Raw genomic sequence first — 15,025 nt, forward strand, 5'->3', positions numbered from 1 at the left:
ACTTGGCTTTACTTCATGACAGAGCCTTGGGAGACATGATCTAGGGTAAGGAGTCCCCCTCGCCCATTGCAGGGGGTTGGAACTGGATGATCTTACAGTCCTTTCCAACCCAAATCATTCTATGAGTCTATGAAGGGAATTTTCCATTAAACAGCTTTGACAAGGTAGCTTATCTTACTCCAATAAAGAGCAGCAACCAGAAATGCTTTCCATTTAGAAAGCCACATTTGAATATACATCTATAAATCCATAGTAAGAAAGCCCCTTCTATTACTTCTTATGTTTGAGCAAAACACCTGAGAAAAAAAATAGAACTTGTAGACCTGGGATAAGTGCTGAGGTATAGGAAGGTATTTACTATCAGAGAAATGAGATTTCATTAGAGTTCCTCTTTTACTATTTCCATGTGCCTAGTTTTCCTTTTACAACAGTAATTTTTGCCTAAGATTCCATCATGGTACTGAGCTGGGGCACAGAGAACACTCTTCTACCGTAGTCAGAATGTAGTTCTTTAACTAAATGTAAACTGAGGTTAGCAGGGAAGCACTATTCAAACACCCCAAACCCTCATTATACACCGAGAACTACTTATTATATGAAAGTAGGATTGTAACAGTAACTAAAATATTTCCTATAAAAGAGTTCCATTAGGTGTCCCACAAACTGAAATGCCAATATCGGGCTGCCTACAGGACAGAAATGACTGAGGTGCTTCTTCACGGAACCCTACCAGAACAAAATCTGCCTTCAGTCAAGGAACTGCAAGTAAGTGCAAGTGGCTCTACAGCTCTGAGTCACACTTTAAGGAAACAAATAGTTTATTGAACACTTACAAGTATTAGCTTCTCTCAATTCTATTTTCAGCTAGCACTTTTTAAACTTCATTATCACATACATCCAACAAGGTTTAAATGATTTTAATGGTTTTGGCTATTTAATGCTAAAGACAGCTTTGTATAAAGAAAATATTAAATTATTACTTTTTAAAGACATTATTTTCTAGGTTAAACTAAAAGTTTAAGCATCTGCCCATTCAATGCCAGACAACTGCTGAAACACAGTCACCTGACCATTGAATCTTCCGGCTTAACTGGAAACCTGCACACTTGCACAGATATTAACTAATGAAAATCACAGTTCCTTTAAGAAAATAAAGTCCATATTCAAAACCAGATTAAAACGCTTGCATAAATGAGTCCATCCTGACTCTTAAGCCATTTCCCAAAAGCAGGGCTCCAGGCCTACAGACCAAGTTCCACTTGCATACAACTACATTGTTCTGCACGCAGAGAGGAAGGGAGCTCTGCCTGCAGAACTGGTTCCGAGGCTGCAGGGAAACAGACCTTCACAGGAAACGTGCCTCTCTGAACAGACTTTAACTACTCAGACACAGAACTTCTATCCCAAACTGTCCTCAGCACTTGTATCATTAGAGTCCCTTGATTTTGAAACTGTCACATGAGGTATATGCACTAGTTTGCTTTATTCTGAGCAGCAACATCAGCAGCTTTTGGTAAAAAGCCCAACCAAATTCTCAAAATAACAACAAGAATTTCTTTCCCTATATTCTGCTGCTCATATAACAGACTTCAAACCACAAGTTTCTGATTATCCAACAGAGAAGCTTCATACAGTAATCTGCTAAAAAGCAAACAGAGATTGAAAATGCTTTATGGATTAAAAACCCTCTCATAACTCATTATACAGTAAGTGATACAAAACTAACATGACACATCCTCATGTCAAAATGGAAACCTAGGAAATTGAGAACAGTCACTGTTTCCTGAGCAGTTAGACTGTAAATAAACTACAGAATACATATTTTAACATTCCAAGGAAAGGCGTTAGAAAATTTGTATCCGCAAATATGCACTGTGAGCCAAGGCAGGAACAGGGAATGGATCCCACCAACATCCAACTCCTTAAGTTCCATCAACAGCACACAGAGGCAGGATTTGTTTTCAGAGGAGGACACAATCTCCTACAAGAGACTCACTCAATGCTGTACCATACAGCAAACTACTCTGGTGTAATGAAGATGCAACCCAAACAACCTACATTCCTAACTGTTAATTATATTCTTCAAACTAGCTGTGACTGATGTTTACTCTTTGGAACTCCACAGAGGAAGTACGCCTATGGCATCCTGTAGGGCCACCTGGAATCACTCAAGAACAAGATTAATATTCAATTGCTGTCACATCACGAGTGAAACAAAAAGGGAGGAAGTGGGTGAAAGGAATGAAGATCTCACTCTCTCCTACACACACCCAAGCAGGTGAAGAGCATGATATTCAGACTGCCTTTGATCTGTCACTAACACAAGCTGAAGTTAGTATTTTCGCACTTTGTCTAGAAGACTTAAACCCACATTCTCTGATAGCATAACTAACTGAGAGTTTTGTAGAGTTCTGCGTTTAGGAAAAAATCATCTTTACTCACATATTTTTTGCCAGCCTCAGGGACGTGCAGCTGAGACATGCCCGATCTCCCAAGTTACCTAGAAAAATACCAATAATTAGCAGTAATTCAGAAATTCAGGAAGACATTTATCCATGTAGTTAATTGTACACAAATATGAGATGCAAAAGACAGACTTAGAGTCCTAGAATGGTTTGGGCTGGAAGGGACCTTAAAGCTCATCCAGTTCCAACCCCTGCCATGGGCAGGGACACCTTCCACTAGGGCAGATTGCTCCTAGCCCTGTCCAACCTGGCCTTGAACATTGCCAGGGATGGGGCAGCCACAGCTTCTCTGGGCACCCTGTGCCAGCACCTCACCACCCTCACAGGGAAGAACTTCTTCCCTGCATCTAATCTCAGTCTCCCCTCTGTCATCTTGGAGTCATTCCCCCTTGTCCTGTCCCTACAAGCCCTTGTCCAAAGTCCCTCTCTGGATTTCTTGTCAGCCCCTTTAGGTACTGGAAGGCTATCAGAAGTTCTTCCAAGAGCCTTGTATTTTCCAGGCTGAACAACTCCAGCTCTCTGTCTTCACAGCAGAGGTGCTCCAGCCCTCACAGCATCTTTGTGGCCTCTTCTGGACTTGCTCCAACAAGTCCATGTCCTTCTTATGCTGGCGGCCCCCAAGCTGAATGCAGTACTGCAAGTGGGGTCTCACAGAAGCAGAGTAGAGGGGGAGAATCCCCTCCTTTGACCTGCTGGTCACACTTCTTTTGATGCAGCCCAGGACACGGTTGGTTTCTGGGCTGTACGCATGTTGAGGGCTGCGGGGTCATGTTGAACTTCTTGTCAACCAGCACCCAAAGTCACTCAACACTGATCTCCACATGGACATTGAGCTGTTGACCGAAACTCTTTGAGTGCGAGCATCCAGCCAATTCTTTATCCACTGAGTGGTCCATCCATCAAATCCATGTCTCTCCAAGTTAGAGACAAGGACGTTATGCAGGACGGGCTCACATGCGTTGCACAAGTCCAGGTAGATGACATGAGCCACTCTTCCCTTATCCACCAATGCTGTAACCTTGCCATAGAAGGCCACCAAATGTCAGGCACAATTTGCCCTTAGTGAAGCCATGCTAGCTGTCACAAATCACCTCTTTATTTTCCACGTGCCTTAGCATAGTCTCCAGAAGGATGTGATTCATGATCTTGCCAGGCACGGAGGTGACACTGTAATTCTCCAGGTCTTCCTTTTTCCCCTTTTCAAAAATGAGTGTTATGTTTTCCCTTTTCCAGCAGGAACTACACTGGGCTGCCTCTGCTTCTCAAATATGATGGATAATGGCTTCGTAGCTTCATCTCCCAATTCCCTCAGGACCTATGGATGCATCTCATCAGGTCCCACAGACTTGTGCACCTTCAGTTTCCTTAGATAGCCTTGAAACTGATCTCCTACAGCAGGTAGTTCTTTACTCTTCCTGCCTTTGCCTTCTGTGACTTTCTATTTTAGGAATGGCTCTACTAAAAGCACAAAAAAGATGCTTCTTAACAGCAGCTACCTTAAGGTGCACTCCTTCTGAGCACCTTCACACTTTGGATGACTGTACATCACAAACAACCAAGACTGAAATTATTCTTGCTTTGACAATAACCAAGTACTGAAGCCCAAATACCTCACCTAAAAGTCAAAGCACAAGTCTTGTTCTTCTATTTCTCTCAATCTGTAATCCCAATTCATAGGATAGAGAAAGCGACAACAGGAGGGACGCAATTCTGTAAGGCAGCTGACACCTCCATCAGCATTAAAGCAAACTGTCCATACACACAGCTGAACTCTGTGTGGGCATGAGGACACTGCCTGCACTTGAACTACTGCCTGAAGACAGGTTTGTAAGTCCCTCAGATAAGCAACTATATTACAAAAGAACTTCAGTGAAAGCACAGGTAATTTTTTTAATGGCTCCATGACAAGACAGAATTACACCATCCAAATGGAGCACTTGCCAAGCGTCTAGGATGAAATGTTTGGTTTTCTTTAAAGCAAGAGAACAAATAAAACATGAAAAGGAACCTAAACAGGCCTCACGAGAGGTGGAACCGCAACCACTTCAATGTATTGCTGTCCATTTTGATTAGCACCTGGTAAAAATAGCTCTGCCCCTGCATCTGTCTGCAAAGGATATAAAATGGTCCTGAAGGGCAAGAGACAGAACTGAAGACTATGAAAGGAACTACGTTCCTCAAAATGAATTTTAATAAGAGTCCTCAAGGAGGAATGACATCCATACATTGGCATCCTCCATCCAGGTACAGAGACAAGCAGCATCTAGTCTGGAAATAAACTGTGGAGACAATCAAATGATAAATTATCTAAGTCAGTTCACATGCTTCAATAAAGGGCCATGCTTGAAAGCCTTACAAACATCCAACACCCTGGAAGTACCATCAGATCATAAAATGCTTCCTAGTGGCTTTATGCCATCTACAATCACCAAAATCCATCTCTGAGACCCTCATAAAAGAACCAATCTCCCTAAAGCAACTTAAAATAATAATAATACTCTTGTATCATAGAATCATAAAATAGTGAGGGTTGGAAAAGACCTCATCACCAACCCCCCTGCCATGGGCCATAAATAGCTAGCTGCAACAACTCAATAGCTGCCCGACACCAAGTGCAGAAAGACTGCTGGACAGCACAAAGGAAGATCAAGCAAGACTAAATGCATTGGCTCTTTTTGGTCAATCTTTTCAGAATTCACTGTTAACAAAACAAAAATGGAAGGCTGGATGGAGTAGACCCACTGTGGCTTGTTCCTCCCATGTGGAACCTACCATTTCTGGTCAATCCTAAGAGACAGCAGGATAGAAAGGTCATTTTAGAGGTTAGTGGTCAGTTTTTCCACTATCAGAGACAAAGCCTATGATAGACCCTGAATCAGACAACTGCATCTGAGAAAACACAGCACTCAACGCTGGTCACTGAAAGCCTTCTCTAACAAAACGCCTTAATTACTAGAGGAAAAGAGAAAGCTGCAAAATCAGGTGAGGCAACCAGAAGGTATAGAAAAGTGGGGGGAATAAGTGAACTTATTAAAGAATTTCAACACTCGAGGGATGTTCCATGCTAAGTGGGCTTTGATGCCATTAAAGCAAAAGCTTTGACTTGACAGTGCCATAGGAAAAGGATTTACCCATGTCTACTTATATCCAACTCTAACAGGTACTCACTGCCACTGCAAGCAGAGTCAGGGGAAAAACTGCCTCTTCCTTGCTCAAAAATCAAGCCTCATGAATTTGTGAGCGGATACTCTCCAATATTTACAGGAAGACCAGCAGCTGAATTCCTTGACCTAAGAGGCTTCCCGTCTCAGCAGGATGTGTCTGGCTCTAAGAACAGCTGAGTAAAGCAGAGAAGAACTCAATCTTGAGGGATAAGTTGCAGCATGAGAATCTGTTCTTCTCACCCGAGTGTCAGGAAGCATACAAAACCTGCGTGCCAAAAACAAGCCCCACTAGTAGGGGACATTACCTGCTATGGAAAGGTGTCCCTGGAACAAAGAGGGTGACCTGGGGATCAAAACTGGCTTGAAGTTTTCAGACAGAACTCCAAAACAAAGACACTGTCACTTTTTTTAGTTTTCTTCTCCAACCAGACTCTTTAATTCCAAGGAAAGGGCCAAAGAACAGAATTCCAAAGTCACCACAAGAAAACACTCTGACTCAAACCCCTGTTGTCACACAGCCATGCAGAGTGTGAGCAGGCACACAGAAACATCATGTCACCAAAAGGATGAGCAGAATTGTCAACTTCAGGTTCCTGCCAACAAGAGCTCTTTATGCTTTGCAGTTCTAACTGTTCTAACCACGTACCTAAGAATGAGCCAGCCCTGAAACAAAATCTATACTTTTTTCAGAAAGGAGCAAAGTCCATACTCCTTGCTTCTAGGATAATACAGAAGTGTCTGAGCAAGGTGAGTAGCTTACCATACTCAACACTGTTAAAGACACCTGCATTAGGATTACTTGGTTTGAGTAAGAAAGGCAGTAGTGTCAGAAAACCTGTATGTTAACATATTCCTGGAAAAAAAGAAAGTAATGAGAAGCTTAGGTTTTAAATATAAGGAAACATCAACCCCAAAGTTTTAAGTGCAGAATAGCTGTGTAGTGTTACTATGTTTAGAGTTTTTAAAAATAAAAGGCTAACACAAAGTAAGTCCCTACACAAGTATAAGCTTGCAGCCTGATCTTTACGGGAAGAACAGTTGGGATTCTTAGAAGCACTTAGCCTTAACTTAATCTTAGACTACTTACACGGAAAGCAAAGAAGATAAGTAAAGCAAAACACTAAACAAAGCATTACACCATAAGGTGTTAATACTTAACACTCTAAATAAAAGCATTAATTGTATTAGAAGCGCAGTGCATCACCCCACACAGATTATTTGATTCTACTGCAGTATTTCAGCAAATGAGAATTTTCACACGAGATCTATAGCATGCATATTTGTAGTGATCATCAGCATTTCTTCTTATGCCATGCCTCAAGACAATCAAAGCTCCCATCTAATTTGAAGGTACATGCATGTATTTCTTCCCTCATTTTAAATGAACTAGACAGCTAAAATACCCGGAGGTTTTGTTCAGATCACAGGACAAGCTTAACCTAAATAAATGCCTTTACAACAGTGGCTAAAATAAACACCAAGTAGAGGAAGCTACCACTCTTGAGTGACTACTGGTAAGCAAGAAGCTAGCTTGTTTCTCATAAATGAACAAGGATCTATATGCTCGATCAGGTTTGCCAGAACCTGAACGTGCAGATGGGCTGTTCTCACTGACAGCACGTCAGTGTCAGTGACAAACCACTAGCTGCCCTAAGCTTTCACTCACCCCTCACTAAACCCCGGCCATTCCAGCTCAGGGACATAAAGAGCAACCACAGGCCCCACGTACGTCACAAGCTGTCACCTGCTTCATGTCATTAAACTTCACCGCCAAAAAGTATTTAAACCGCCAAGTTACCTCGATTATTACTAGGAACCGTACCACACACTGCAGTCCCTTTTTATTTCCCCAAGCTTTCAAAGCCACTTGGAAAAAGGCAAATCCACATTTCCTTCCTAATACGGACTAAGAAAATAACCTCCTGTACTTTCTTAAAGGGCAACGAGAAGCGTGTACCTGGTGACAACATCACTTCACAGCCAAGCTACACTGAGAACAAGGCAGGCAGGAGCTAAGCGCAATAACGTGCTCCTGCGCCTTAATGAAAAACACATGTTCTTTGACTTCCTTGCCAGCCGGCATTGGAAAGACTCATGTGTCCTCACTGCCGTTAGAGAGCATCCCTCAAACCGCCCCGGCTCGGAGGTGAGCGTTAAGAGACGACCTCGCCCACAGCATCCGGGAGCGAGGGCCCCGCCAGAAGCGCCGTGCCCAGCCCCGGCTCGCCGGTGAACGGAACAGCGAGGACCTCCCGCAAACACCTCCCCGCCCATACCGGGAACCCTCAGCCGTCCCCGCCTCCCCCTCCCCCGAGGCCTTCAGCGTCGCAGAGGCCCGGCAGGCCGGCCGGCAGCGCAGCCTTGCCGCGCCGCACCCCACCCCAGGGCCTGGCTGCCGCATGGCCCCCGGGGAGGCTCACCCAGCTGCGGCTGGCGGCGCAGCGCTCGGGGCAGGCGGCAGGCCCGCCGGCCGCAGGTCTGCAGCAGCATGGACGCCATCTTAGCAGCGGCGGGCTGGCGGCCTGCTCATGCCCCGCCGCCCGGGCCCAGCGCGCCGATCCCCACACGCGCAGCAAAGCCGGGCCCCGGCCACCGGCAGCGTTTGCATAGCCCCGCCCGCCGCGCGGGGCACGCCGGGAAGTGTAGTCCTCGGGGTGCACGGTAAGCGGCCGGAGGCGCGGGGCACTCGGCATGCCGGGACTTGTGTCCATGGATGGCGCCGGCGGGACGCTGTGCATGCCGGGAGATGTAGTCCTCCCGCAGGCGCGGCGGACCGGTCAGCGCTTCTCCTCTCTGGCAGCCGGCGGGCAGCTTATCGGAGACTGAGGCTATGGCAAAGCCGCCCGAGTGGCGCCGGGAGCAGTACGGGGTTTGTTTAGCCTTGGGGGCCATGTATCGCAGCACGCTTATCCCCCGCTGCGCCCAGAAGGTCACGCAGGCCGTGTGCGCTGAGGGGTCGCTGCCGGAGGGAGGGCGCTGGTACCTCATGAAGCTGTCCTCAGCCGGGGAGCCCAATGAGCACGTAACGGTGACCCTAAGTACCGTGCGCTGTTAGAAAACCGTGTGTGCAGCAACGTTCCTTCACGTTTTGGGACAAAATCTGGCATTTATACTGGTGTTAAATACTGCTTAGCTGCAGTTCTTTCACTGCATAAATGGGCATTGCTTGTGAATCTTGAGATGTGACACCAGAAATACCTTTCCTGTGGAGCTAAGGTTTTTTGATAGAAAATATTACATGCATGAGTCAGCTAGTGCTGGTTAATAGTTTGGCCACAGGTAGCACATTATTCTTCAAATACCAGCGTTAGAATCTTTCATCAAATATTTCAGTACTGTTAATACAGTATTAAATAGTAGCATTCATTTATTTTTTAACTGTATAGACCCATGCAGGACATAAGCAGAAACGGCAAGTTAATCTGATGCTACTGAAACAGCTATGTATGTGAGGTTTGGGTGTTAATGCCTGCCTTGTTCTTAAAAGGTGAAGGCGAAGCTCCTGGAGCTGTTCTCAACAAGATGGCTGACACCCCATGAACAAGATGGCTGCCTCAAGGACAGGGCTCAGAAGTGACAAGGGTGTCATGGTTTCTACCTCTTATCTTTCACACACTATTTATAATGTCAGGGTTTGTTCACCTACACACCCGCATAAGCCCCGAAGAAAATACGTACTGTTTAACTTTATGTGTAAAGGGTTGCAGAAGCTTCAGGTTTCACCCAAAACATGAGTGAAACAGCATCGCTTAGCAGGAAAGAGTAAAAGTGTGTGCAGTCATTCTTTCATGCTTGAGACTTGGCAAATGCAGGAAATTAATTAGTGGTATGTTAAGGTTATTTTATATATTTGAAGAAAATAGGGTTTCTCCTAAGGATGAAAAAATTGATTAGATTTATATTAATATTTTTAACTCAAAAGAATGTGAAGATGGAATATTTGATTGACCAGATCTTAAAAAACAGGACACCCTTTTCTCACATCTTATGACTGTGTTAGCTACAGAAACATGAATGTTGCTTAAATTTAGTGACTATTTAAAATTAACTGGCATTATTATGTACTTATTATCAGATCTACCCTTAATGTTAAGGCACCCATATGCATTGCAAGATATTTAGCCGGTTGCTTGCTTTCTGAGTATTTCAATACGCAGTGCATTTAAATGGTTAAAATTACTTCAGATGTGGAGCTTAACAATGGTGCTTTAATATGGCAATCTTAACAGAAAAAAAGCAAACAACAACAACAAAGAAATCTTCCCAATTACACATTTCTCTCACTAGACTGGATTTGTAGCCTTCTCTTGTTATTCTTTTTTTCTTTCTGGTTGGCTGATAACAAAACCAAATGAAATGGGGCAACTAATGGCAGTTCCTCTAACAAAGCTGCTTAATTATGTAGAAACATTATATGAAGCCTATACAAGAAGAATAATATGCTCTGAAGTCATTAAACTATTGACAAGAGATTTCAGACAGCAAACAGATGATTACAGAGGTCTCAATACATTTATGCAGACAAGTAACCAGTCTTTCAATAGTTTCATTAAATTCATTAGTATTCAGGGTAGCAGACAATGTAGATGCATGAGCCTTTTCAGAGCTGAATCCGTTATGTTTTTGTACAGTCTTTTGTTCCAGATTTGTTTATACCTGGGAAGTTACATGGTTTCCTACCATATATGAAAAGGAATGATAATACACTCTGTGAATATTTCCTAAACGGATACAGTTCCAAAATACAAATTGACTTTTACTTTTATCAAGCATTTGCTTAAGAAAAACCAAAGTATTAATAATTTTCAAGTAGTTGTGCAGATGTCTCCTGAAATGGCCTAGTGACTGTGGGTATTACACAGACCTTGCATGCAAGTCATTTGTTGTAACAAAACACATCTTTCACACCATCCACACCAACAGCCTGTGAGTTCACAAAGAAAACACTCATCCCCAGGATAAAACACAATACACACAATTAACTTAAGCTGCTATGGCCATTTTAGACCTGGTTCTTAAAGCAACCATGTCTTTGGAAATGTTGTTAGCCATCTTACTGAAAAATGTGCTTTCTAGCAGGACTGAAAGGAAGACATACAAATCCCTTCTTTTAGATGGATTTAATAAGGATCTGAGAATGATTAAAATAAGCTTTTTTTTAAAAAAAAAAAAACAAGATTATTATTTAGTATTGAACATAAAAAGTTCAATACTAGGTGAGAATTGTCCAAACAATTACAAAGCAAACTCCAACAGGAAATTGCGGTGTCTGCCATAGGCTGTGGAAATACTGAAACATGTATTTTATTGACACATGAGCACAGCCCAGTGCTATGAAAAAGGCAAGAATGTTTTTCTTGTCTAAAAGAGGTATGTGAGTAAGACCTATAAAAGCACAGGATATGCCTGCATCAGTGCATTACTTGCACAGACATGAAAAAGGAGCAGCGGAACCTATAATTCATTGAGGAAGTTTAGAGATCATGGTATCACAGAATGGTTTGTGTTGGAAGAGACCTTAAAGATCATCTAGTTCCAACTCCTCCCCCCCTCCTCTAGATCTGTCTAGAAACTGAGGGGCAAATGTCAGTATGAACAGGGAGCAAAACTATAAGGTAGCTAGCTATGTGTGCAGTGTTCTCTTTCAGAAAATCTCTATTTCATGGCACAGACGATTAAATAGTTGCATGAAATTCAGATCTGCTGTTGTCCCTTCCTTCTTCACCATCTAACGAGCTCTCAAGGGTGGTAGGCAGATGCATATGGGGAGTGGGATTCCTTTGTGACCTGCACAGTTGGAGGGGGCATCCCTCCATGCTCACCATGGTTGTTACCCCTTCCCTGAGGACATGTCCCAGGAAGTACTTCCTAAATCCTGTTGATTTTTTTTGGAGGATGGATAACAGGACCCTTACTCCCAGCTTCAGCCACAGGGCCAGTTAGTTGCCCTATAGCTTGTGAAAGTGGCTGTGTAACATTACCAGATGCATGGCACTTCTGCCAGAACCACCACACTCAGTACACAAACGGCCTCCATTCCCTGTTGTCTGGGTGAGATAAGGCACAGGGGGTGGAGAGGAAGGAGGTGCAATGCCTGATGCTCTGGGCTGTAAGTGGGAGGAGATGGGGCATAATTCGTGTTTGATGAGACAGGAGATGAGTTTGCCATTTTCTGTGCTGCAGCATCATGTTTGTTAACACAGAGTGATTCTCTAAGCTACGTTGTGGTCCAGGGTCCATATACAGTATTTAAAAGCAGGATTATGCTTTTAGTCTGTCGAATCTGTTTCCATGGCAATCCCCAGGTTGTCTCCTTGAATAGGTTTAACAATGTGGGATTAACCTCATCTTTATTCACCGCTGTTAGTGTAAATCTGAAGGGGGGGGAAGACATTACTGTGTAGCAAGTTGCATTAAGTTTCCACTCAAGGGGAAAAAAAAACAAACAACACAACAGATTATTAGTAGTTCTTTTAAAAATACTCCCATTCATCACCACAGAGTTTTAGGAGAGACCTGTGGGATCCTGAAGCCTGTTGCTCTGTAAATGTTAAAACCCAAAGGTAAAAGTTCAAGTGGTCGCTGGAGTACAGACTTGCTCTGTCTGTACGTCCAGGTCACAAGTTCACTCCTGTCTGTTAATGCTCCAAACCCAAGCGGCAATGGCTGCGCGTTAGCGACAGCACAGAAACAATCTGCCTTGGGTGCCTTTCAAACAATGCAGTGAAAAGCTACTCAGAGACTGCCTTGACAGTAATAACGTGCTGTAAACAGTCATTCCAGATCCAAGGATAATTAGCTGCTCAAATGCTAGTAAAAAAAAAAAGGGGGGGGGGGGTATTTTAAAAGATTGCATAGGCTCGACCCAAATTAGCAATACAAAATAGCACATTAGGTTGTCATTAATTAAATTTGACGTGCAGGCAGACGGGGAGAACACGACTGGGAGAGCACAAACAGATAATTTTGAACATCGTTTCAAATTGAGGAAAAAGGAGCATTTGCAGCTCCTAGTGGAAACCCCACAGATTCTAGTTTTAACCAGCAGATGGAGCTTACGTGAAACAAACAAGCGGAGAAGATGCATGATCATGGCACAGTGCTGTGTTTTGGGGTGCTGCTGTCTGCAGGACTGGAGGAGGACATGGGGAAAAAGCTAGAAGGTTCTGGCCAAGGCAGGATTGAGCAGAGGAGGGAGGGCGGGCAGTGTAGAGGCTGTACATGTAGCAAAAAGGGAAGAACGGAGCTGTAACTAAACTGATTCAGGCTTTGAGAAATACAGAAATACAAAAGGAGTCTCTAGGCTTAAAAAGACACCTGTTAATTGCAACTGATATGAGAAGGTCTGAGATCGTGCTTTGAAATTATTCCTGTATTTAAGATAACTGTTTCACCTCCAAATGCCCTCTTCCCACCTATCCTGGATTGTGTAGACCAGATCCCACACTCCTTATATATCTCCAAATTCCTGGTGAAGTCAGCCAGTATTACAGGAGTGCTGGAACAACAGGAGGTACCTTTAAACCAGAGACACCTTTCTGTGTCCATGAAATAAACAGCAGAAGGTCAGTACACCAATTTAGGAGATTTTTTACCTGTTTATGCTAAAAAAGCTACTTCCAAGGGCCATTTTGGTGCCAGTAATGTAACTTTCTGTAGCAATTTGGCAAGGCTGAGGCTCCTTGTGATAAGCAGTGGTTTAGAGGGGAGAGGATTACAACCAGCACATGCACACAGCTGTATGACTTGGTAGGTGGCAAAATGCTATGTAGTCCCATCGTCCCGCAGGCATATATGGGCTTTGTCTGCCTCTAAGGAGGCAAGCAGCACTAAGCATTGCTGTTAAAAGATTGAAGATGGAAAGGTTGATTTGCTGAAGCCTGATGCTTAAAATTCCTGTTCTGAATTTAGCCCTCTTGCGCCTCAGCTGTTGTTACCTCTTTCTTCCTGGTTTTGCTGATGATCTTATCAGTCCTGGCCCATATTTTTCCCTAACAATCAGCTGGAGTGACCCTACCAGAATATGTCTTTCCAACCTTTGAATTGCTCTCTCTTGTTTACCTTTCAGCTTTAAACTTTCTACCTTACATAATCCAGACCAAGCCTGTAGCACAGATCTCACACATTTTTATCCTGTTCTCCTTGACCTAACGCTCCCATCTTCCATGCTGCCGTACAATGACCTCCCCATTCCAGCATGCAAGCCCACAGCCCCTCTTTTATTCAAGTCAAAGAGCTGCTTTTCTCAAGAGGCCTCCCCATGGAGATAATGAAAAGCAGATTAAGAGATTTAAAAAAGGAGTTAGCTCCTTTGGAATGGTCAGTGCACTTTCCCTTTCTATAACCATCCCCTGTACTGTAAATTTTCCAAATCAGTGTTTGTCTGAATGTCTGTGCCTTGACCTTAGCAGGACCTAAGCTGTTGGGCCCCAATCTTATGCATGCATATGTATGCCATGTCCCTCTGCTATCAGTGACGTTCACAGACAGAGTGGTAAAGGAACAAGCATATTTATGTAATAAAACCAAATCTGGCATATATTCTTGCCAAATAATACCGTCAAAGTGTTGGGGAGGGCTAAAAGTTAACATTTTCATCCTTGTTCTTCTGACACAGAAAGAGTGGCCACCTGTAAGGCAAGTGAAGGGGCAGCTCTGTTGACAACACTTGGTTTTTGGACTGATTTGTGGGTATATGAGAATCTTGAGGGGAAATACCTGGTAAAATGTGATGTGAAGCTATAGAAAAATAACAAAGAGCCATCAGCACAAGTACATCCCAGTGATGCTTTGCCAGTATCCTGCCTTTTTCTTAAGCGGCTGAATTTCAGGCATCAGAAACAGAAGACGCTTTGTCTGGGCTTTCCCATGTAATCAGCAACCTCTCTCCTGCCTGTCTTAGGGCTCTATTCACTTTATTACTATTAGAGTATCCCCTAGAGACAGACTTAGGAGGCATACCCTCAAACGTCCTGTTACCTTAAAGCCATTAGTTGTTTTCTCAGCAATGCATTATATGCTTTAATCCTGGTTATGTGAGAGTATGAAATGTGGCTTGAAAGTTATATGTGTATAGAAGAAAATACAAAGTTGACATAAAAGAGCTTTACTGTTGGGTTTGATCATTATCCAGGGGAAGTCCCCAAACCAGGCACTTTCCTCTGAAAGCAATTTCAAGAGGGAGCTTTGAGTAGAAACTGAAGCCTTAGCTGGGGGTTGCAAATACCTAGCAGTTCATCAGCTGGATAGAACAAGGGGAATTCACTGGGCCTAATCTGAGCAACAGGTAGAAGTAAGTCATCCAGACTGCTCATCAGTCAGGGTGAGGAGCCCCACACTCATTCCAATATGACATATATCAGTCATTTTCTGGTTTAATCATTAAATCAGCAGCTG

At 43.5% G+C, this 15,025-nt stretch overlaps 2 protein-coding genes across 4 annotated transcripts in view; one reads left to right on the plus strand and one right to left on the minus strand.

Annotated features, from left to right (window-relative positions):
• The window catches only part of LETM1 (leucine zipper and EF-hand containing transmembrane protein 1), a 50,356-nt gene that overhangs the window by 21,079 nt on the left and 14,252 nt on the right, over nt 1–15,025 (minus strand). For 2 of the 3 annotated variants that reach the window (XM_062638646.1, XM_062638645.1), the window contains exons 1-2: nt 8,050–8,188; nt 2,443–2,500 (exon numbers count right to left, since the gene is read on the minus strand). In XM_062638646.1, the coding sequence (XP_062494630.1) occupies nt 2,443–2,500; nt 8,050–8,128 (137 nt within the window). In that variant the 5' untranslated portion in view covers nt 8,129–8,188. Of the gene's footprint in view, nt 1–2,442; nt 2,501–8,049; nt 8,189–15,025 lie in introns of those variants that run through there. The other variant, XM_062638647.1, reaches the window with a different exon arrangement.
• The window catches only part of NSD2 (nuclear receptor binding SET domain protein 2), a 101,507-nt gene continuing 94,656 nt past the window's right edge, over nt 8,175–15,025 (plus strand). The window contains exon 1 of the mRNA XM_062638642.1: nt 8,175–8,290. The gene's annotated coding sequence lies outside the window, so the exon portion shown is untranslated. The remainder of the gene's footprint in view (nt 8,291–15,025) is intronic.

The sequence above is a fragment of the Pezoporus occidentalis genome, unplaced genomic scaffold (assembly GCF_034315485.1).
Source record: "Pezoporus occidentalis ecotype Australia unplaced genomic scaffold, CSIRO_AGI_Poc_V1 ctg58, whole genome shotgun sequence".
Classification (NCBI taxonomy): domain Eukaryota; kingdom Metazoa; phylum Chordata; class Aves; order Psittaciformes; family Psittacidae; genus Pezoporus; species Pezoporus occidentalis.